This window comes from Poecilia reticulata, chromosome 17, assembly GCF_904066995.2.
Source record: "Poecilia reticulata chromosome 17, P_reticulata-male-v2, whole genome shotgun sequence".
Classification (NCBI taxonomy): Eukaryota; Metazoa; Chordata; class Actinopteri; order Cyprinodontiformes; family Poeciliidae; genus Poecilia; species Poecilia reticulata.
In genome coordinates this window covers 29,800,461-29,819,776 of record NC_088846.1, presented here as the reverse complement: position 1 = coordinate 29,819,776, position 19,316 = coordinate 29,800,461, and the positions used below count along the sequence as shown (strand labels likewise).

Sequence of the window (19,316 nt, the reverse complement as noted above, 5' to 3'; positions counted from 1 at the left end):
GTGTGTGCATGGTTGTGTGTCTCTGTGTTGCCCTGCGACAGACTGGTGACCTGTCCAGGTGACCTGTCCAGGTGACCTGTCCAGGTGACCCCGCCTCTCGCCCGGAACGTTAGCTGGAGAGGCAGCAGCTCCTCTCCTGACCCACTGAGGGACCAGGATGGATCTGGACCAGGATGGATCTGGACGGAGGCCGTTCTGGGCTCACACCAGAACGGAGGGTTAGACGGAGTAGTTTTACAATAAATAAACGTTTTTCCACATCAGACCTACCAGGTGTAGGTTAGAAAACATTCTTGATGGCAGTTATATAAATTTGGTGTTGCTAAACTGTAAGATAATTATTTGTGAGGGGAACAAGTTCATGCCTCCAGATGCATGACCTGAATTACAAAATAAAAATATACCCTACATTACTAATAGTGGCACATTGATTTGTGATCGCGCCATCTGATCGGTTTTCCATGTGACAGCTCAGGGGGTGCACCGGTCCTGGAGGTTCTGCAATACCAGGTCGATGCGTGGAGTGGACGGAGCAAGCCCCTATTCCATCTCCCTGCTCCAAAAATCAATTTAATATATGGTCCCCGGGTAGGGGACGTATCAGATATTAAACTGATAAGAACAGATTTTTTTCTTTCGAAAAAAAGTTTATTGTTACTTTGAACATTTTATAAGCAACACATCTATACAGAAATATTCTTTTCACATAAGCAAAAGTAAAAAACAATCTGTCACATTTTCAACTAAAAGAAGATAAGAGCAAGGATGTTAAAACCAAACTCTGTATGTTAAAAGTTGAGCAGGACCGGGGTGACTCCTTATAAAGTTCTGGGCCGTCCCGTCCTTCCAAACGGCGCTGGGGCTCAGAGGAGAAGCCCCCCCTGCTGCTCCTTCCCTCCTGCCTCACCCGGAGGGCCAGGCCGCCGCTGCTGGGTCCTCTGTTCGTGGAGCGCCGGCTCCTTCGTCCATGGAGGCGCAGGCGATTCTTCTTTGTGGCTGTGTCCTTGGCGCGCCACCTGCAGCTCCGATGTTTCCTCTTCTTGCTGCCGCCATGCGGATCACAGCCACGGGGGGCATCTGCCTGCGCCTGCTTACCAGCAGGTTCCTGGAGGTCCATATGGCGTCTTTGATGGTGGCGAGGGTGAGCCACATCTCCGCGAAGTCCTTCTTCACCATTTTCTGGTGGCTCACCCCGTACAGCACTAGCTGTATGTTGAGGACCCCCCCTGCTGGCAAGTATGGGAATTGCAAGGAGCCGGCCTTTGCCCACAGGTCCCTGGCAGCGCTGCACTCCCACAGCAGGTGCCTCACCGACTCCGGCGCGCCACAACCGGGTCGGGGGCAGATGGACGTCGCCGACATGCCGCGGGAGTGCATGACGGCTCTGACCGGGAGGATCTCATGAGCCACCATCCACGACAGGTCCTGGAGTTTGTTCGGAAGGACGGGATGGCCCACATTGCGCCAAACTGTGGTGGCGTCTCCAACCAGGAGGCCGCGCACTGGAGTCACTGGTTCCCGGTCCTGCACAACAGAGACAATAAAACGATGGTTAGTTAAAATCCCGGTCTCCTCTCCTTCCAGTTTAAAATGTTGTAAAAATTTCTGTATAAAAGCGTATGCTGGTGGGAGGTTAAAAGCTACTGGTTTTCTAAAATCACTCTTTAAAAGTTTCAGTTTTCTTAAGTATGACCCAAACCAGAATCTGTTCATAGCATTTGTTTTTGGGTTGTTAAAAATGTCCATGGCTTGTTTAAAATGAGTGCTGGTGTAATGGCTGCCTAAAAACAGGTAAAGGTCTGGGACTCCTTTCCCTCCTTTTTCTTTGGGTTTCATCATTATTTCACGTTTTAGTCTCTCCCATTTGGAGTCCCAGATGAAATAAAAGATGTCTCGTTGCAGCTCTAAAAACACTCTCCTAGGGGGGATAAAAACAGAACTGGTTAGTAAAAACACTGGTAAAATCACTGCTTTCACTATTAAAATCTTTCCCTCTATTGTTAGGTTTCGCATTGTCCAAAAACCTATTCTCTGTTTTACCCTTCGTGTTATTTCTGTCCAGTTTGTTTTCCCTTCGCCATTTTTGTCAAATTTAACTCCTAAAATTTTCTGTTCTTGGGTCACCTGGAACTGAAGTCCTGTTTTCTCACTGAGTTTCCATGGTCCGTAAAATTGTGCTTTTGTTTTTTCTTTGTTTAATTTTGAGCCTGACGCTTTGCCGAACCAATCTGTTAAAAGGAAAACTCTGTCTACTGATAAAAGATCTGTACATAAAATGTTAAAATCATCCATATATAAAAGACATTTGGCCACCTGCCCTCCACTCCCCGGTATCGTTACACCTGAGATCAGTGGGTCCCTTCTCAAGATCTGCGCCAGCGGCTCGATGCAGGTCACGTAGAGCAGGGCGGATAACGGACAACCCTGACGGACACCGCAGTTCACTTTCACTGCTTTTGTGAGAAACCCGTTAATCATGAATCTGCTGGAGATGTCTCGGTACAGCAGGCCCACCCACGCTATAAACCTCCCAGGAAAACCCATTTTTTGCAGTACCTGGAAAAGGTACTGGTGCGAGACCCGATCGAAAGCCTTTTCAAAATCTAAATTTAGGACTATCAGCCGAATGTTTCTGTCTCTCGCATAACAGATGGTGTCTCGGATCAGTACCAGGCTGTCGGTGATCCTCCTGCCCGGCACCATGCAGGCTTGATCCGGGTGGATTAGATCCCCCAACACTCGGCGCATCCTGGCTGCTAAAAGTTTACTAAAAAGTTTACAATCAACGTTTAAAAGGGTGATGGGTCGCCAGTTTTTAAGATCTCTTTTGTCTTTGTCCTTGTATAAAAGTGTAACTATTCCTGTTCTAAAACTATCCGGGAGTGTGTCTAAATTACTAAAATCAGTAAAAAACAACAATTAAATCAGGTGCTAAAATGTCCCAAAATGTTAAGTAAAATTCTAAAGGGAGTCCGTCTGAGCCAGGAGATTTTCCTCTTTTAAAACTCTTCAAAGAATTAAAAAGCTCTAAAAGGGTAAAATCCTGCTCTAAAAAACTAATTTCTTTTAAACTTTTTTCAATAAAACCCAAAGTTTCATCTATATTTTCTTTAACTGTATTTTCTGTATATAGTTCGCTGTAAAAATTTTCAATCACTCTTTTCTTTTCTTCTATGTTGGATACTATATTTCCGTTTTCTGATTTCAGTTCAGCGATAAAACTTGGATTATTTATTATTTTCTTGAAAAAATATCTTGTGCATTTTTCTCCTTCTTCTATTTCTCTTTCTCTACTCCTTAAAATGACTCCCTTGCTTTTTATTTCTGCTAAAATGTTCATTTCTTTCTTTACTTCTCTTATTTCTTTATTAAAATCCATTCCCTGTTGGTTTAAAAGGTGATATCTCTGTAACCGTTTCTGCAGCCCCATCATGCATCTCTGTTCTTTCTTCTTTTTCTTTTTCCCTGCTTGTCTGAAGAAAGTCCGGGTCCTACCTTTCACCATCTCCCACCACTGTGCTCGTGTTTCGTACAGGTCTTGGAGGGTCTGCCACTCGCGGTACCGCTCCCGGTACTGGCTGACCAGAGCCTGGTCCTCCAGCAGGGAGCGGTTGAGCTTCCACAGACCTCTCCCGGTCGTCTCACCTGAAGGGAGTGAAAGTGTGCAGGACAGAAGGAGGTGATCGGAAAAGAAAACGGGTGACAATCTAGCATCGGTTAGGGCGCAGTCCCTTGTGAAGAAGTGGTCAATGCGAGAGGCCTTAGAGCTATCATCACTGACCCAGGTGTAGCCCTCCTCTCCAGGATGCATGGTTCTAAAACAGTCCACCAGTTTAAAATCCCTAACCATTCTCTGTAATAAAAGCGATGTCTTGTCTACCCTAAAATCTTGTCCGGTTCTTTTCCTGTCTTTACTCGTTAAAACACAGTTAAAATCCCCCCCAATATAAAAGGTTTTCTTCCCAGCATGTGGGGCTGCAGTTCCTCTAAAAAGTCGTACCTGTCATGTTTGTCATTAAAACCATAAATATTTAAGAGGTTAAAATCCTGTCCGTTAAAAGTCAGATTTGCTAAAAGTGCTCGTCCCTCCCTCACCACGGTGCTCCCCTTCACCAAGATGTGCGGGTTGTTTATTAAAATGGCCACGCCGTCGTTTTTATTTTCGTTTGAGCCGCTCCATATGGACGGTCGCGGCCACAGATCCTGCCACCGGGTGTAAGTTTTTAAAAACGGGAGTGCACATTCTTGTAGTAAAAACAAATCGGACTGTACAGAACTTAAAAAGGATAAAACACTCTGGGCTCTAACTCGCGACTTCACACTTCTAACATTGATGGTTGAGAAGGTGAGAGTCATGAGTATAATGACTAAAAACAGGTAAGACATTTTAAAGGATTAAAACCGTTTAAACCAAATTAGAGAGACTGCCCTGTGAACAGAGCTCTTCCTCGACCCCGCATGGTGGTGCAGGTCGGGCCGGAGCTCCGTTCCCCCTTCGGACTCTCGGTTTCGGACGTTTTTCTAAGGCCGATACCTTCAGTGGGTCCTCCGGGGTTGATTGCTGAGCAACATGTTGAAATGAGGCCTCATCGGCTGGATTAGAGAGGAAGAACTTGGTCTCCTCTCCGAAGGAACCGAAGAGGTTCTCAAGTCTTCCCCTCTTCTCCACTGTGACGGTCAGGTCAGAGGGAGACTCCGGTGCCGGCCTCTTAGCCAGCTGGGCGTCGGGGAGGGGGGCATCCTCGCTGCTGTCAAACTCCATTTCCTGGGACTCATCGCTAGCTCCGCCTACGGTCTGCATTTCCCCCCCCTCACTGGATGTTTCTGTCTGGGGGGTTGCTTCCTTCCCCTCCCCCTCCGCCGCCACCTCTTCTCCTCCAATCAGAGGAGTCGGCGGCAGATTTGAATTTTCCTGCCCAACGGCTTCAACCTGCTCGTTTACCTTGTCCGCTTTTTCTGCTTCCTTGGCCTTTTTCAATTTATTTGCAAATGATTTTGGGCAGTCTCTGAAAAGATGGTCTTGTTCACCACATAGGTTACATTTGCGACCATTAGTACATTCATCAAAAGTGTGTCCCACTTCCCTACACTTCCCACAAAAAACCCTATTACAAGCTTCGGCCAGATGACCGTGTTCACCACATTTACGGCAGAGTTTTGGCTGACCTTGGTAATGGATGTAGCCTCGGTTCTCCCCCAGGACTATCATGGATGGGAGATGTTTCAGGCCCTGGAAGCCTTGGGGGTCTTCCCATTGTTTAATGGGGACCCGCCAAGCGCAGTTCCAGATGCCGTCCACATCCCGCACCTTCACAGCCTGGCCCTTCACCGTGAGTATCTACCCAGCCACATACAGATGTCTTCAGCCTTGACCGTCTCATTGAACATCCTGACAATCACCGTTTTCAGGGAGTTGTCAGTCAGTTTCTCAACGTCAAAAGCTGAAAACTGGGTCTTCGCATTTTCATATTTGGTCCAAAACTCTTTCAACAGGTCGCCGCTGGTGAAACTTACATCATATCCTCGGTTGAAGGGCAGGGTGAGGATACAGTTCAGGTCATCTGGCCGAAACTTCAAAGTCTGTTGGATTAATTTCCTTGAGAAGTCTAGTCTTGATATTCCAGTACTTTTACCATTTTCCGAAAATAAAAAGCGAACGCTGTGGTGCCTCCGCATGCCGGCATGGGTAGCCGCCATGGTGGAGGCACCACCCGTTAAAGGTTAAAACCTTTACTAAAACACAATAAAAGGTTAAAACTATATACACCAGTAAAAAACACAAATTAAAAGGGAAGAGATATATTCCACTATTTGTGGATAAAATCTCTACCAGGGACAGATTTAATGAACCTCTTAAACAGTGGTAAACAGCCAAGTCACAAGACTAAACACTGTCACCACCCCGCGGAGGCGATCGCTGTCTTAGCCAAAAGGCCGAGAAGCGATGCCAGGCGCTGGGCAACGGAAACCATTTCAACCTCGAACATCCCGGTTTGACTCACGGTTCGGAACATTTTTATGTTTTATTACTCAAAAGGTTAGCAATGAAAATATAAAACACTGTTTCAATATCACTGATGTTTTCGCAGCGGAAAAAAGATGATTGTGCCAGATTAAACTAAAAGCTTGTATGAAAAAATAAACCTATTTGTTTACTTCTGGTCACGTGATTTGCTGAGCTCCAATAGAAAGCCTGGAGGTTAAAACACGTTTAAAGAAGTTTTTTCCTCAAATAAACGTTTATATATGAATACAGCTGTTACATGTTATGGTACAAGTAATTGGATTTACATTTGATAACAATGACTGAAGCTGAATGATTGAAACTGATGAAATCTTTCACTGTTTTTGACTGCGCACACTGAGCCTACAGCGGCCTCTGGTGGAGAATAAGGGCCTGTTCAGCCCAAACTACACATTGAGTTCGGGGTGACTTTTTCAAATCTAATAAAATTAATGTCAAACATTTGTTTGGTTTGTGCAGTAAACAAATGGTTTGTTTCAGTTTAAAGATATTAATAAAATCGTTCCCCGATGTCATCAGCAATATTTTCAAAGCAAAAGCAGCACAAACGATTTTTTTTTGCTGCACAAACCAGACAATGTGTGACATCAATTTTGTTAGATTTGAAAAAGAGTGATGCGCTCATATTCAAACGCTTATGTAAGAACTATACCATTGTTCAAAAACCGTGTTTTAATCTTCAGTCTTTCCATTGGAGCTCAGCGTATCACGTGACCAGAAATTCGGGGTTCCGAAGTTAGAACTTGAGGTTCACGTTATTCTACTGAGCGGCTTTTATTCTGAAGGGCAGTTGGACGCTGAAGGTTTTTCCGGGGAAGGCAATGCTAACAGCTAACGGCTAACAGACAGAAAACTTAACGTCCCGTCACTTGCCGAACAGAACCAGAACCCCGGAACCGCTCCGAACCAACAACCGAACCTCTTCTCATGCCGCTTCAGCTCTGAAGAGGCTTCTGGCAACCGCTCGTGCACGCGCCCGGTTTCCATGGCCACGGAGGAGTTGTACGAGGTAAAGCTAATATGCTAACAGTTAACTTACTGAAGTTTGTAGCGACCAGGTAACCCAGTTGGACTGTAAAGTTCTGAAGAACCGGGTCAGCCGAGCCCGAACGTCTCTCTTTAACACATGGAGGGGATTCTGCCTGACATGCTTCACGTTGAGTGGGAACATTAACACTTTTTGGGGATGTTGTTGTTGTTTTCCTAGCTGCTGTTTGGTTTCTCTGCAGTTATTCTGCTTCAGCTCTTCCTCCTAAAAGCTCAGGACTTAGAGGACAAACCAGTATGTAGTGTGGGTCCTGTTCAGAAGAACTGGTTCTACTGGTGAGACTCTGGCCTGACTCTGACTTTAGTTCATTTATATCTTCCTCTCTGTTTATCTACATCTGTGGCTCTCCTTTGCTGAACAATCGGTTCTGCAATTAATTAGCGATAAAAATAGCGGCAGATGGAGTAATTAATTCAGATTCTCTTTGTTGTCATTGAACAAAATGCCAGAGATGCAAAACGTTTGGCAAATAAATGGCTCAGCATGTTGACCAATAGGAGGGAAGCTGACCAAACGCCGGTCAACTGGGTCGCGTCCAGGGTCCGGTTCCTTTGCAGCGCAATTGGGTCGCGTCCAGGGTCCGGTTTTGTTGCAGAGGAACCGGGTCAGGTGGAGGTTCTGACGCTGCTGCTTGGTCCAGGTGGAGCGCATCGTTGACAAGCGGCGGAGCAGGAAGGGGCGGGTGGAGTACCTGGTGAGGTGGAGAGGCTACGGCTCGGAGAGCGACACCTGGGAGCCGGAGACTCACCTGTCCGCCTGCATGTCCTACGTCCACGAGTTCAACCGACGGCACTTGGAGCGGGACGCCGCCCTGCTGCGCTCCACCCGTGGCCCCCCCTGCGGCGCCGCCCGACCGGAGCCCCGGCCCCCAACGGAGGCCCCACTCCCAAACTCCTTCGGCCCCACACGCCGCGGCGTGGACCTGGCCAAGAGCGGGATCAAGATCCTGGTTCCTCGGAGCCCCATGAACCCGCGGCCGGGCTCGGAGGACTCGCCCAGTGAGGCGGCGCAGAGCCTGGAGGCGGGCGCTCAGGAGGCGCACCCTGTACCACCAGAGGTCGCCCTGCTGGAGAAACCGGCCGCCATCCAGCTGGCGCCCGGTCAGGAGAGGGCCCGCATGGGGACCCGTCCCCGGAACCAGAACCCGCTGCCACTGCTACCGCCACCAGCCCCTGTGACCCCCATGACCCCGGCGGCGGTCCACTCCCTCTGCAGCTCCGGTGAGTCTTACTAACACCAGCCAATCTAAACAGGTGAACAGGTAACCTCCCTCCCTCTGATTCAGTTCAACACGGTTTGCGAATGACGTCTAGATCTACCCGCCTAGAGATGCTAAATGATGAAATACAGAAATGACGGAGAGTTTGCTCGGATTTCTAGTTTCTGTTAGGAGGAATAATCCGTGCCGTTGTGACATCACCACCGGATTCCTGCCAGTCGTCATGACGCCTGGATGAGTCGTTAACGCTGCGACTTCCAGTGCTCCAGGAAGCTGCACTTCCTACCCGAAGCATGACCATATAAGGCTGCTTGGTTGCTATTGGATACGTTTTAAACGGGTCGGCCCGTTTTTCTGGATCTTTGTCCCCAGAATAATCCGTTGCTATTAAATTTACCTCAGACTTTGGAGCGCTGCTCCGTTTCCCTGCAGGACGTTACCTGTCCAGGTGAGATCGTGTCACCTGGACAGGTAACTTCCTGCATTGACTTTGATGTCCGAGATATAACACTTTGCATCCAGGCCTGACTTCCTCTTTCTGTCTCCAGGGAACACGGCGCTGATGGAGGCCGTTACCGGGGCGACCGGAGCCGTGGGAAAGCGGCGCCTAGAGGAGCGCTCCACGTTCGACAAGAGGCTGAGGGTCAGCGTCCGCCAGACGGAGAGCGCCTACCGCTACCGCGACATCGTGGTGAAGAAACAAGATGGCTTCACCTACATCCTGCTGTCCACCAAGAGCTCTGAGAACAACGCGCTGAACCCGGAGGTGAGGCCACGCCCCATCGCTGCCATGTTCCCAGGCCACACCCCCACTGCCGCCATGTTCTCCGTATCGATCCTCTGCTGTCTGACAGGTGATGAAGGAGATCCAGAGCGCCATGGCGACAGCGGCGTCTGATGACAGCAAGCTGGTGTTGATCGGTGCCGTCGGCAGCGTCTTCTGCTGCGGCCTCGACTTCCTGTACTTCATCAGGCGACTGGCGGACGACAGGAAGAAGGAGAGCATCAAGATGGCTGAAACCATCAGGTAACATGGAGACGCAACGACTACGAGTCACCTCCTCCGTGTCCTCCGTGTCACTTCCTCCGTGTCTCCTCAGGACCTTTGTCAACACCTTCATCCAGTTCAGGAAGCCCATCGTGGCAGCAGTGAACGGCCCGGCACTCGGACTCGGCGCCGCCCTCCTGCCTCTGTGCGACGTGGTGTGGGCCAATGAGAAGGCTTGGTTCCAGACGCCGTACTCCACCTGCGGCCAGACGCCCGACGGCTGCAGCTCCTTCACCTTCCCTCGCATCATGGGCCCGGCCTCGGTGAGACGAGACTGGGGACTAGACCCGGATCATGGTCCCGGCTTCGATTAGTCATGTTCATTGAAGATGAGTTCTCTCGTCCCCTGACCCGTCCCCTGACTCGTCCCCTGATCCGTCCCCTGACTCGTCCCCTGACCCGTCCCCTGATCCGTCCCCTGATCCGTCCCCTGATCCGTCCCCTGACTCGTCCCCTGACCCGTCCCCTGACTCGTCCCCTGACCCGTCCCCTGACTCGTCCCCTGATCCGTCCCCTGACTCGTCCCCTGTCTCGTCCCCTGACCCGTCCCCTGTCTCGTCCCCTGATCCGTCCCCTGACCCATCCCCTGACTCGTGTGTTGCAGGCTAGCGAGTTGCTGCTGGGTGGCAGGAAGCTGACGGCCCAGGAGGCGTGTCTTAAGGGCCTGGTGTCGCAGGTCTTGTGGCCAGGAACGTTCACGCAGGAAGTGATGCTGCGGGTCAAGGAGCTGGTGGCCATCGACTCTCAGGTGAAGGATTTTCTTGCCGCGTTTTTCGGGCAGCTCAGTGGGTTCTGGTGGCTCAGTGTGTTCTGGATCTGGCAGGTTCTGCAGGAGTCCAAAGCCCTGATGAGGAGCACCAGCCGCAGCGCACTTGAGCAAGCCAATGAACGCGAGTGCGAAGCCCTGAAGCGCGTCTGGGGATCCCTGCAGGGAACGGACTCCATCCTGCAGTTTCTGCAGAAGAGAACAGAACTCTGCTAGAACCAGAACCGGACCGGTTCTGCCTCTGTTTCAGGACCGAGATGTGGTGGTCCAGCCTTGGCTCGGTGGACCAGTCCTGGTGTCACCCATCGTATCTGAGCAAACCTGCTTGTTCTGGACCGACTACTGGTTCCACCTGATTCTGGTTCCGTGTGGGCAGGTTCTTGTTGTGTCTGGTCCATGATCCATCTGGTTCTGGTTCTGTACGGGCTGGACCAGGTTCCCCTGTGGTTTCTGTTCTGACATCTGTCGGAGAGAATGATATTTGACCTGGATTGAGGTTCTAGACTAAACCAGGCCAGCGGTTCTGGTCCAACTCCAAGGGACGCCAGGGAACACTCATGATGCATTCTGGGTAAATGGGACTGTTGGCGCTTGTGTCACATTAAAGTCACATGACTATCTGTGTGGTTCTGAAAATGTTCGGGTCGGGTTTGGTGCTCAGAATCTTCCCATCAGAACCGGTCTAACGCCAAACGCATAAGCGTTAGCAGAAGCTAAGGCTACTTGTGTAAAAGTTAGCAGAAGCTAATGCCAAACCCATAAAAATTAGCAGTAGCTAATGCTAACCATTCAGTCAACTGTTTCTCATCATGTTCTCCTTCCAGTTGATGATTGGTCTGAGACTAACAGCAAAGTTACCTGTTTCTGGTGTTGCTCAGTTTTCCACTTCCTGTTTGCACAGGAAGTGGAAAACTTGACAAAGTTAATCCAAGTCATGAAAATGACAAACGTTTCACAGTAATAAATAATCCAAAGCGACAGCCATCTCGAAAAATGGCCGTCATCCTGAAATGCTAGTGGTTGATGGAAAATATGAAAATCATGTTGGCTTGCTAACGCTAATAGTTGCGTCAACATGACGATTATCACAATAACTTGCTGCAATATAAAGGGTCTCCCACCCCCCGGTCAGCCCACTGATCCAGTGGAGGAAGTGATGGACATCCAGGCTCCTCATTCTCCAGGAGCTTCGAGAAGGACCTCGCTGAAGCAAACAGGAAGTGGTGGGACGGACCGCTGTCGGTCCCTTGCCTTATTTGGCAATTGCACTCCCAAAGTGAAGGGGGCGCTATTTCCTATATTCGCTGCCTCCCCATTTTATTTTATTTTGAAATCTGTGCTATATTTTCACCTTTAGGAAGGAGTTTCACTCTCGGCATGTATTTGAACTTCAATCTTTTATTTACTTGAGCGCAGCTCAGTTTTTAACAAATTCTGTAGCTTTGTGTGTACTTCTAAATCTGCTTCTTAATCGCATCTTTTTGGGCCTGCTACTGCCTGTGGTGGCTGGGGGTGGTAGCACAACTGACTTAACTACATCACTACATGGGAATAGCACAAAGTCTTTATTTACTATTAATCCTTTATTTACTAAAACATTGTATTTTTTTAAGGATGTAGAGCTAATTAAATGACATAAACAAGACATTTATAAATTACAAATAATATCTCAGTGATTCTTGAAAATGGAGACAAAATGGGTTTTAATTTTCCCATAATTTTTTTTTAAATTATTTCTCAACCTTATGTATGCAAATATGACAAATAATGTTTTGGAAATGTAAAGATGCTAAGCTACAGGCTCCCAGTTGCAACATTTTTTTTAAAAATTACATTTTTAATGGACCTGACCCAGAACGCTGTCACCATCTGACAAAAATAAATAAAAAATAATTTTTAAAATACCCTATTGGTGATATTTTTACTCATTTTATAGACAAATGCTTCTCAAGAAACAAAATAAATATTATTTAAAACAAAAATAAAAGTCCATCTGACGGAGTTGACACAGAACTGAAGGTGACAAACTAGTGAGTAAAATAAAAAACTTTGTACATGTGAAGTAATTTATGTAAAATACATTAAAATGAATTAACTGCACATTTAAGTGAGATTTGACAACAATTTCACTGAAAGAGTCACAAAAACTGATGGAGTTGACGAAAAGCTAAGCTACCTAAGTTTATATGATGTTATTCTGAAGGAGGCCATGTTGTAGCTCATCAGGTCCATGAAATCTTTACATTTTACCAAAATTAAACTTTTATTTCCCAAAATTTAATAAAAGTTTTGTAAATTGTCAGTTATGGTGTTGACACGTCATGGTTGTGACAACTTAGGAATAAAAAGAAGAAAAAACTAAAGAATAACATAAGCTAACCGGAGCTAACTAGCCCTGTTAGCAAAGGAAGAGACAGGAAGTGGTCATGGGGTCCTCAGAAGTTCTGGTGCCCCCAATAATGCCTGATTTATTTTTTTATATTCTTTTCATTTCTGACGGTGTTGACAAAAACTAGGGACAAATTTCAATGGAGTTGGAAAATATATAAAAATGACTTAATTCAGTTAATTGATACTTTTATAATTATTTATATGACTACTTATACTTAATTGTCATATAATTTTAGTATTTCTTTAGTTGTTTTAAACTATTATAATGTATTGAGTTCTGCTCCTGGACGAGGGATTTTACAGGCATCATCAACCGACTACAATGTTTAAAATAAAAAAATATTCAGCAAATACCTGGAAAACATACATTGTTGTGATCACATGACCCAGGTTGGTTTAGGCAGATATTTGAAAAAATTATATTTTGTGTATATTTTATTCAAATTTTGCGCTTTATCCAAAGGACCTGTTCTGTCCCTATTCTCAAGAATCACTGATACACACACACACACACACACACACACACACACACACACACACACACACACACACACACACACACACACACACACACATATATATATCAATTATAGGCAGAACAAAAGAAATAAGGAGACATAAAAAACATGATGAACTATAATAAAACATACCATTTGCAATGTATACATAATTTAATTGAGCAAAAGTCAATAACTAATTAATCAGGTTAACAGAAGAATTACAAACAGGGTTGTTATAAAGACACAAGCAAAAATTCACATTTTTGTTTTCATGGTGCCATGTATGTTATTCTGAGAGACTTTTTGTTGGTAGAGTTATATATATATATAAAAAAATAAGATTAAACTTTAGTCTATCAACGTGGAAATTTTCCTTCGACTAAATCAATAAATCATATTCATGAATCACATTATCAACAATGTGTGAATAGAGTAAAACACTTAGCATGTTATAGGTAAATGTCATTTAGTTTGGTTCAGAATAATTATTGCCCCGTCAATAAATGACGTCTAATCGATGTTCTTATTGCCAGAGGAAACAGTAACACCTTCATGAGGTCAGAGGTCAAACTGCTGGACAGAGGATGGACGATCTGCTGAAATATTCCTGCCATCTTCCAGGTTCTTTCAGCAAACAGTTGAGACAGAGATGTTTCTGGTTTCACCCCCTGCTGTTATTCCTGCCATTCAAACTATTCTTAAAGTTTGTTGCTCATGTGACCAAAGCAGCCGAGGAGATGAAAAGTTAAAACTCCAGTTAAAATGTTTTAACCTTTGAACTCAACCACCTCAGGCTGGGTAACCCCAGGTCTGATTAAAAGGTGGAGTCTCTGAGAACGGTTCTTAGAGATGTAGTCGGTGTTTTCATCAAAGCTGAGCTGACTGTCCAGGAACGGCCAGAGGAATTTAGCCAGTTTCAACAGGTTGGCCATCCAGAGAAACTGGAGCCACTCAGGTCTTGTTTGTCTCATTGAATTAGCTCTACTTCCTTAAGAAAATGAAAAGGTATGTTCTTTTGTGAGGGACTTTATCTTTTACTGTTCCAGTAATGCCAGAATTAATAATAAGCAATAAAGACTTTGTGGCGTTCTGATTTAGTAATTATATTAGTTGTGGTACCACCCCACGCCACTAGAGGCAGCAGTAGGCCCGAAAACATGCGACTATGGAGCAAATTTAGAAGTAAACTAAAATCTACAGAATTTTTAAAAACTGAGCTGCGCTGAAGTAAATGAGAGAGAGAAGTTCAAAAACATACTGAGAGTGAAACTCCTTCCTAAAGGTGAAAACATATCACAGACTTTCAAAGACAATAAAATACCCTATTTGACCCCTTCACTTCCGGGGTCAATGGTTCCCTTCCCACGAGGTGAGACCGAGTGGTCCGTCCCGCCCCTTTATGTTTGCTGCAACAAGGTGGACTTTGGAGCTTCAACAGAAGGAAACCGCCAGGACCGCCGCAACATGGAGGACAGAGCCCCTGAGGATCCGGTTGGGAGACCCCTTTCCATGATGATAGACACAAAGCACCAGAACTTAGATACATTTATTTAAAGAGCTGCAGAGGAAACAAACACTGATGTCCGAAGGGAACCCGACGGTTCGGAACACGAGTCCACTGTTCCCAGTGAATCGCGGCCAACCTCAGATCCTGACCCAGTTGGTTCCAGTACAGATCAGAACAAGCCGTCAGAATCTGGGGCGTTAGGGACCATCTGAAGCCCTGCTGGACGGCGGAGGAGGCAGGGAAGTCCATCAGGGCGGGCAGGTCTTCTGTGCCCCAGCGGCCAGGTGTAGGCGGTATGTATGGTCGGGGAACATCAGCAAGTTGTAGAGGTCGTGACCTCCGGTCAGGATGTCGCGCTCGCCGTCGCCCCAGGACACCGGACTGTCGGTGAAGCCGTGAACCGTCACAGAAGCCCAGGAGTCCGTCTGGGCCTGCTGCAGGTAACACCTGGAGGACAGGTGAGTCAGAGGGTGCTCAGGTGAGGTGAGGTGAGTGTGTGCTGACCTCAGCTCCTCCACCAGGTGCTGCAGGTCCTGTGGCAGCAACAGGCCGCAGGTCGACACGCTCATCGCCCGGCTGACGGTCGCCTCCGGTTCCAGACAGGTGAGCGTAGACAGGAAGTCACTGGATGAATTCTCACTGTAAACACAGAAGAAGAGTGACTCCTGGTCATGACCCCTCAGAGCCTCGAATGGCAGCGAGGCTCACCGGCTGACGGCGGCGTCCACGGCGCCGATCCACTCCAGGAGGTCGTGGGGGTCACACGACCGCAGGGCAGGGCGGACCAGGCGGCTCAGGCCGCGCCGGCCGACCTCCGGTCTGTGTTCCGACCAATCGCAGCGAGATAGGAGGGGCCGCAGCGAGGCCCCGCCTCCTGCCAGAGAGAGGGCGATCAGCCGAGATGGGACCCGAGGGGTCAGAGGTCGATGGCGATCGCGTCACTCACCCGGATGATGCGAGATCAGGAAATCCATCTGCAGCTTCAGGTGTGACGTCAGAGCTCGGCGGAGCCTCAAGTAGCCCCGCCCACCAGGGGCCATGCTGCCATCCCTCAGGTCCACCGTGACCTCTGCACAGGTACACACAGGTAAACAACCCGTTCTGGACTGATAACGATCCAGAACCAGAACCAGAACCGATACCGTATCTGCTGCTGGTTCTGTTGGATCTGGAAGGTCGGCCCTCAAGGCCCAGCGTCTCGAAGGCGTCCTTATCCAGAGAAAACACCAGGTGACCTGAACACACACACACACACACCTGGCTCTGGACAGGTAACCAGGAAGTGATGTCACCTGAACTCACTGCTTACCGTTTGGCAACAGAGCGACGCAGTTGTCCTCGTCGATCCGAGTTCTGAAGGACAGACCGTACACGCTGCCTAGAGACAGAGACAGGTGACGTACGACAGGTGAGTGTGAGGTGAGACAGGTGACACAGGTGCGTTACCTTGGTACACGGCGCTCTGCAGGAAGTCTTTGTCCAGCAGCTCATATAATGGCAGCTGCTTGACCAGGTAGAAGCTGCTGAAGCTGTTCAGGATGGACTCCAGGTGAGAGGGGGCGGAGCCACACTCAGGGAGCAGCACGGATACCTGTACAGGTGAGAGCAGGCAGCAAAATGTGTTCCTGCAGACCCAGAACTGGATCGGTTCTGGTGACCGGGTCAGGATCCGGCCCCGTTTGTCCCACCTGTTAGCAGGTACCTGGTCGTCATGGTAACAGTGTGTTTGGTCACGGTACGACCAGCTGGGTCAGAGGAAGCTAACCAGTGGTTCTGGTTCTGTTAGAGGTCCAGCAGAACCAGAACTAGGCTTGAGCACCTGCCCTTTTTGCTCCTGCCCCAAAGGGCCCTTTTGGTCAATTTTTATTTTTTTATTATAATTTTTTTTTGTATTATTTTCTAAGCCCTCTTGTGACACATAACATGTACTAAAATTATTATTATTATTTTGTACAACATAATAAGCCCCCCGGTCACCTTGTTACCTTTGACCTTTAACCCGTGACCCAGTTGCCTCTCGCAGTGAGATGAGGCGGCTAACTGGAGCTCAACGTAGCGAACGTTCCAGATCACAGATCAGTTTTTGGTGAATTAAAAACGTTTTTGGTGAATAAAGTGGAGACTTGCTGCTTGTCAGATGACAGAAAACGTTGAAGTATCGTTTCTGCTTCAGCTCGGAGTCTAAGCGGTTTAAGCAGAGAGGTAATGAAATACAACAGACACTGACAGGCCTCTGCGTCTGCATTTCTCTGAAGAACTACTGAGGGGAGGAGAAACTGTTGTTATCTATTCAGTATTTTATCATACAGACATTAGGCTGTTGTTGTTGTGCTATTAGCTAGCTGCTAGCTAACGACTGTGCTAGCAAAGCTAGATAACTAAAAGCTTCTCCCCTGTATCTTTAATGATTTCAGTCATTCTTCAGTATTTATTATGCAATAAGGCTCATCGCCCGTCCAGAACCGATCATCTCCATAATGGATACATGTCAGATCTTCTAACTTCCTTTGCTGCATGATGTACATTTCATTTATTCAGCGTTAGGTAAATGTATCCTGAAGGAGAATAACACTTAAATAAAAGTCCAACAAGGATATTAATTTAGAATTAAAAATAACTCAGCCTGAATCACCATGATGGATTTAATGAATGTAATAAAAGTTTATCATTAATGAAGGAAAAACTCAACCAGACTTTAAGTTTCTGGTTCTCAGAGGATGAAGATAAATTTGTTTCCTAATTATTCAATGAAACAAAATAACCTCAGTTAAGTAAAATAAAATTAATCAAAACTTTAGGACTTAAATAATTAAATAACTAATTTTTGTCTCGTGAACTTAAAAAGTTTTTTACCAAACAAAAACATTTATTTGCTCACATCATAAATCTTCATGAGACGACTGTGATTTAAATGTTTAACGTTAGTTAAGCTAAACTCAGCAGCTTTTCTCATGGTGACATTAACTATTCAATATGTGTCTTTTTCCTGCAGTCCAGTTAAAGTTTGCTGCAGCTATATATATATATATAGCTGTATTTCCTTCAGTCCACTGGCTGCAATGGCATGGAGAGCATCCCAGTTTTCCATGTCTGGCATATAATCATTCATTTTATCTTTTAAACTGGTTCTACTGGTCCTGTGTCCAGACAGAGGGATAATCAGTAGCCCAGCATCATGACCTGTTTGTTCTGAAGATCCTGCAGCTTCTCTTCCTAACCCGGCGCCTCCTCACCCTGACTCTCATACTGACAGGAGGAACCACAGAGCTCTGTTAGGTTAAAGCTCATCTTCTGAAGTTGGGATGTTTTTCCTCCAACAGGTTCCAGAGGAATCACCTCAAACCAGATGTTGGATTTTATTTCTGTCATTTGTTAGAGCCTCATTTTCATCAGTGGAGCTATAAAGGTTGAAAAATGTTATTATTTTGGAGAAAATCTCATCAACATCAATATTTCCACTAAATAAGACGTGAAAATAATTGTTTGATAAAGGAAAAACCTCTCAGACTCTGAGCTCAAACGAGATGCCAGAGAGAAATAAAACTTTATTTTTATTAGACAATTAATTTGATTTCACATAATTATCGCGGTAGAAGCCATTTGTTTGTTAAATACTTAAACATATAACCTGAACAGGTGATCAACTCTAAACCACTCGCACCTTTTTACTCTCTCTGTCGTTTAAGCACAGCCGTTGCCATGGCAACCGCTCGCCCCTCGAGCCGAGCACAGATTACGTTAAAACATTCAGTCCGTTACGATATCAGGTTTTCAGGCCTGATATTTATTCTGCATCATTAATAATCCTCCTGAACTCAGCGGTGGCTGATTGGTTCATTTTAAACTCTGCTGGTTGTTTTAATAACGGAACCAAAACGCAGATATAATAATAATCACTGAGATCATTATTGTTGTTGTTGGGTCATTAATTTGAAAACGTTTTGTTGACTTGTTGTTGTTCTTTAATAAAGTTATGAACGTTTTAAGCCAATCAGAGGACCTGCTGCTCTCAGCCAATCAGAGGACCTGCCGCTCTCAGCCAATCAGAGGACCTGCCGCTCTCAGCCAATCAGAGGACCTGCTGCTCTCAGCCAATCAGAGGACCTGCTGCTCTCAGCCAATCAGAGGACCTGCTGCTCTCAGCCAATCAGAGGACCTGCTGCTCGGCCAATCAGAGGACCTGCTGCTCTCAGCCAATCAGAGGACCTGCTGCTCGGCCAATCAGAGGACCTGCTGCTCTCAGCCAATCAGAGGACCTGCTGCCTCCTCAGTGTCTCCTGATGCTGAGACTCCAAACCTTCTGCTTTCCACGTGTTGCTGCTCCGCTGCTCTATAGCAGGAGGAGTTCAGAAACAATATGAAATGGGAAAAAACTATTTATTAACTGATTAAGTCTGTTTTAGATTATTCTTGAAAAACTAATCAATCACAGCTGATCAGTGAATCCACTGATTATTTACAGCTGTCAGCTGCTCCTCTATTGCAGGTACTGCGACCCGCTGAATCTTTTAGGGGTAGCGGTACCTGCCGTACCCCCTTACTTTCACCCCTGGTTCCGACCCAAACAACCTCGCACGTGTTCAGGCGCATGCGCATGTCTTACCTTGTAGTTGAAGCGCAGCTGCTCCATCTGGGAACTGACGCGGTTCTTTTCGTCCAGGAAACTGGACCTCTCACAGACCAGCAGGTTTCGCTGGGTTCGGCTCAGGTCCGCACACATCTTTACGAAACCGGATCCTCCTGGCTCGGATCAGCAGCTATAGAAGTTCCGTTTATTCAGGTGTTGTCAGTGAGTCAGCGCCCCCTGCCGGC

General features: G+C 46.8%; 2 protein-coding genes, 1 long non-coding RNA gene and 1 pseudogene across 3 annotated transcripts; 1 reads left to right on the top strand and 3 right to left on the bottom strand.

Moving 5' to 3' along the window:
• Window positions 1–473: 473 nt before the first annotated feature.
• LOC145548177 (U2 spliceosomal RNA) lies at window positions 474–652 on the bottom strand (annotated as a pseudogene).
• Window positions 653–6,759: 6,107 nt separating this feature from the next.
• Window positions 6,760–10,726, top strand: cdyl (chromodomain protein, Y-like). Its single transcript, XM_008403173.3, has 7 exons — window positions 6,760–7,034; window positions 7,714–8,293; window positions 8,841–9,058; window positions 9,147–9,319; window positions 9,393–9,603; window positions 9,945–10,088; window positions 10,164–10,726. Exons 1-7 carry the CDS (start codon window positions 7,011–7,013, stop codon window positions 10,320–10,322), a joined length of 1,509 nt encoding a protein of 502 aa, XP_008401395.1. The 5' UTR covers window positions 6,760–7,010; the 3' UTR covers window positions 10,323–10,726.
• Window positions 10,727–14,527: 3,801 nt separating this feature from the next.
• Window positions 14,528–19,240, bottom strand: rpp40 (ribonuclease P/MRP 40 subunit). The gene is made up of 8 exons (XM_008403176.3): window positions 19,108–19,240; window positions 15,951–16,095; window positions 15,814–15,882; window positions 15,647–15,739; window positions 15,451–15,573; window positions 15,213–15,378; window positions 15,009–15,143; window positions 14,528–14,951 (listed from the first exon to the last, which is right to left on the bottom strand). The coding sequence occupies exons 1-8, from the start codon at window positions 19,222–19,224 to the stop codon at window positions 14,753–14,755; spliced, it is 1,047 nt and encodes a 348-aa protein (XP_008401398.1). The 5' UTR covers window positions 19,225–19,240; the 3' UTR covers window positions 14,528–14,752.
• On the bottom strand, window positions 16,465–19,101 carry LOC145548030 (uncharacterized). The gene is made up of 2 exons (XR_014084324.1): window positions 18,735–19,101; window positions 16,465–18,660 (listed from the first exon to the last, which is right to left on the bottom strand). It is a non-coding gene; the product is annotated as an uncharacterized LOC145548030 (long non-coding RNA).
• Window positions 19,241–19,316: the final 76 nt, after the last annotated feature.

Coding starts and splice junctions, on each gene's coding strand:
- rpp40 (XM_008403176.3), bottom strand. CDS start 19,224: ATGTGTGCGGACCTGAGCCGAACCCAGCGAAACCTGCTGGTCTGTGAG. Junction 15,883..15,950: donor GCAGAGCGCCGTGTACCAAG/GTAACGCACCTG, acceptor CTCTGTCTCTAG/GCAGCGTGTACGGTCTGTCC. Junction 15,379..15,450: donor CCTGATCTCGCATCATCCGG/GTGAGTGACGCG, acceptor TCTCTCTGGCAG/GAGGCGGGGCCTCGCTGCGG.
- cdyl (XM_008403173.3), top strand. CDS start 7,011: ATGGCCACGGAGGAGTTGTACGAG. Junction 9,059..9,146: donor ACAACGCGCTGAACCCGGAG/GTGAGGCCACGC, acceptor GCTGTCTGACAG/GTGATGAAGGAGATCCAGAG. Junction 10,089..10,163: donor TGGTGGCCATCGACTCTCAG/GTGAAGGATTTT, acceptor TGGATCTGGCAG/GTTCTGCAGGAGTCCAAAGC.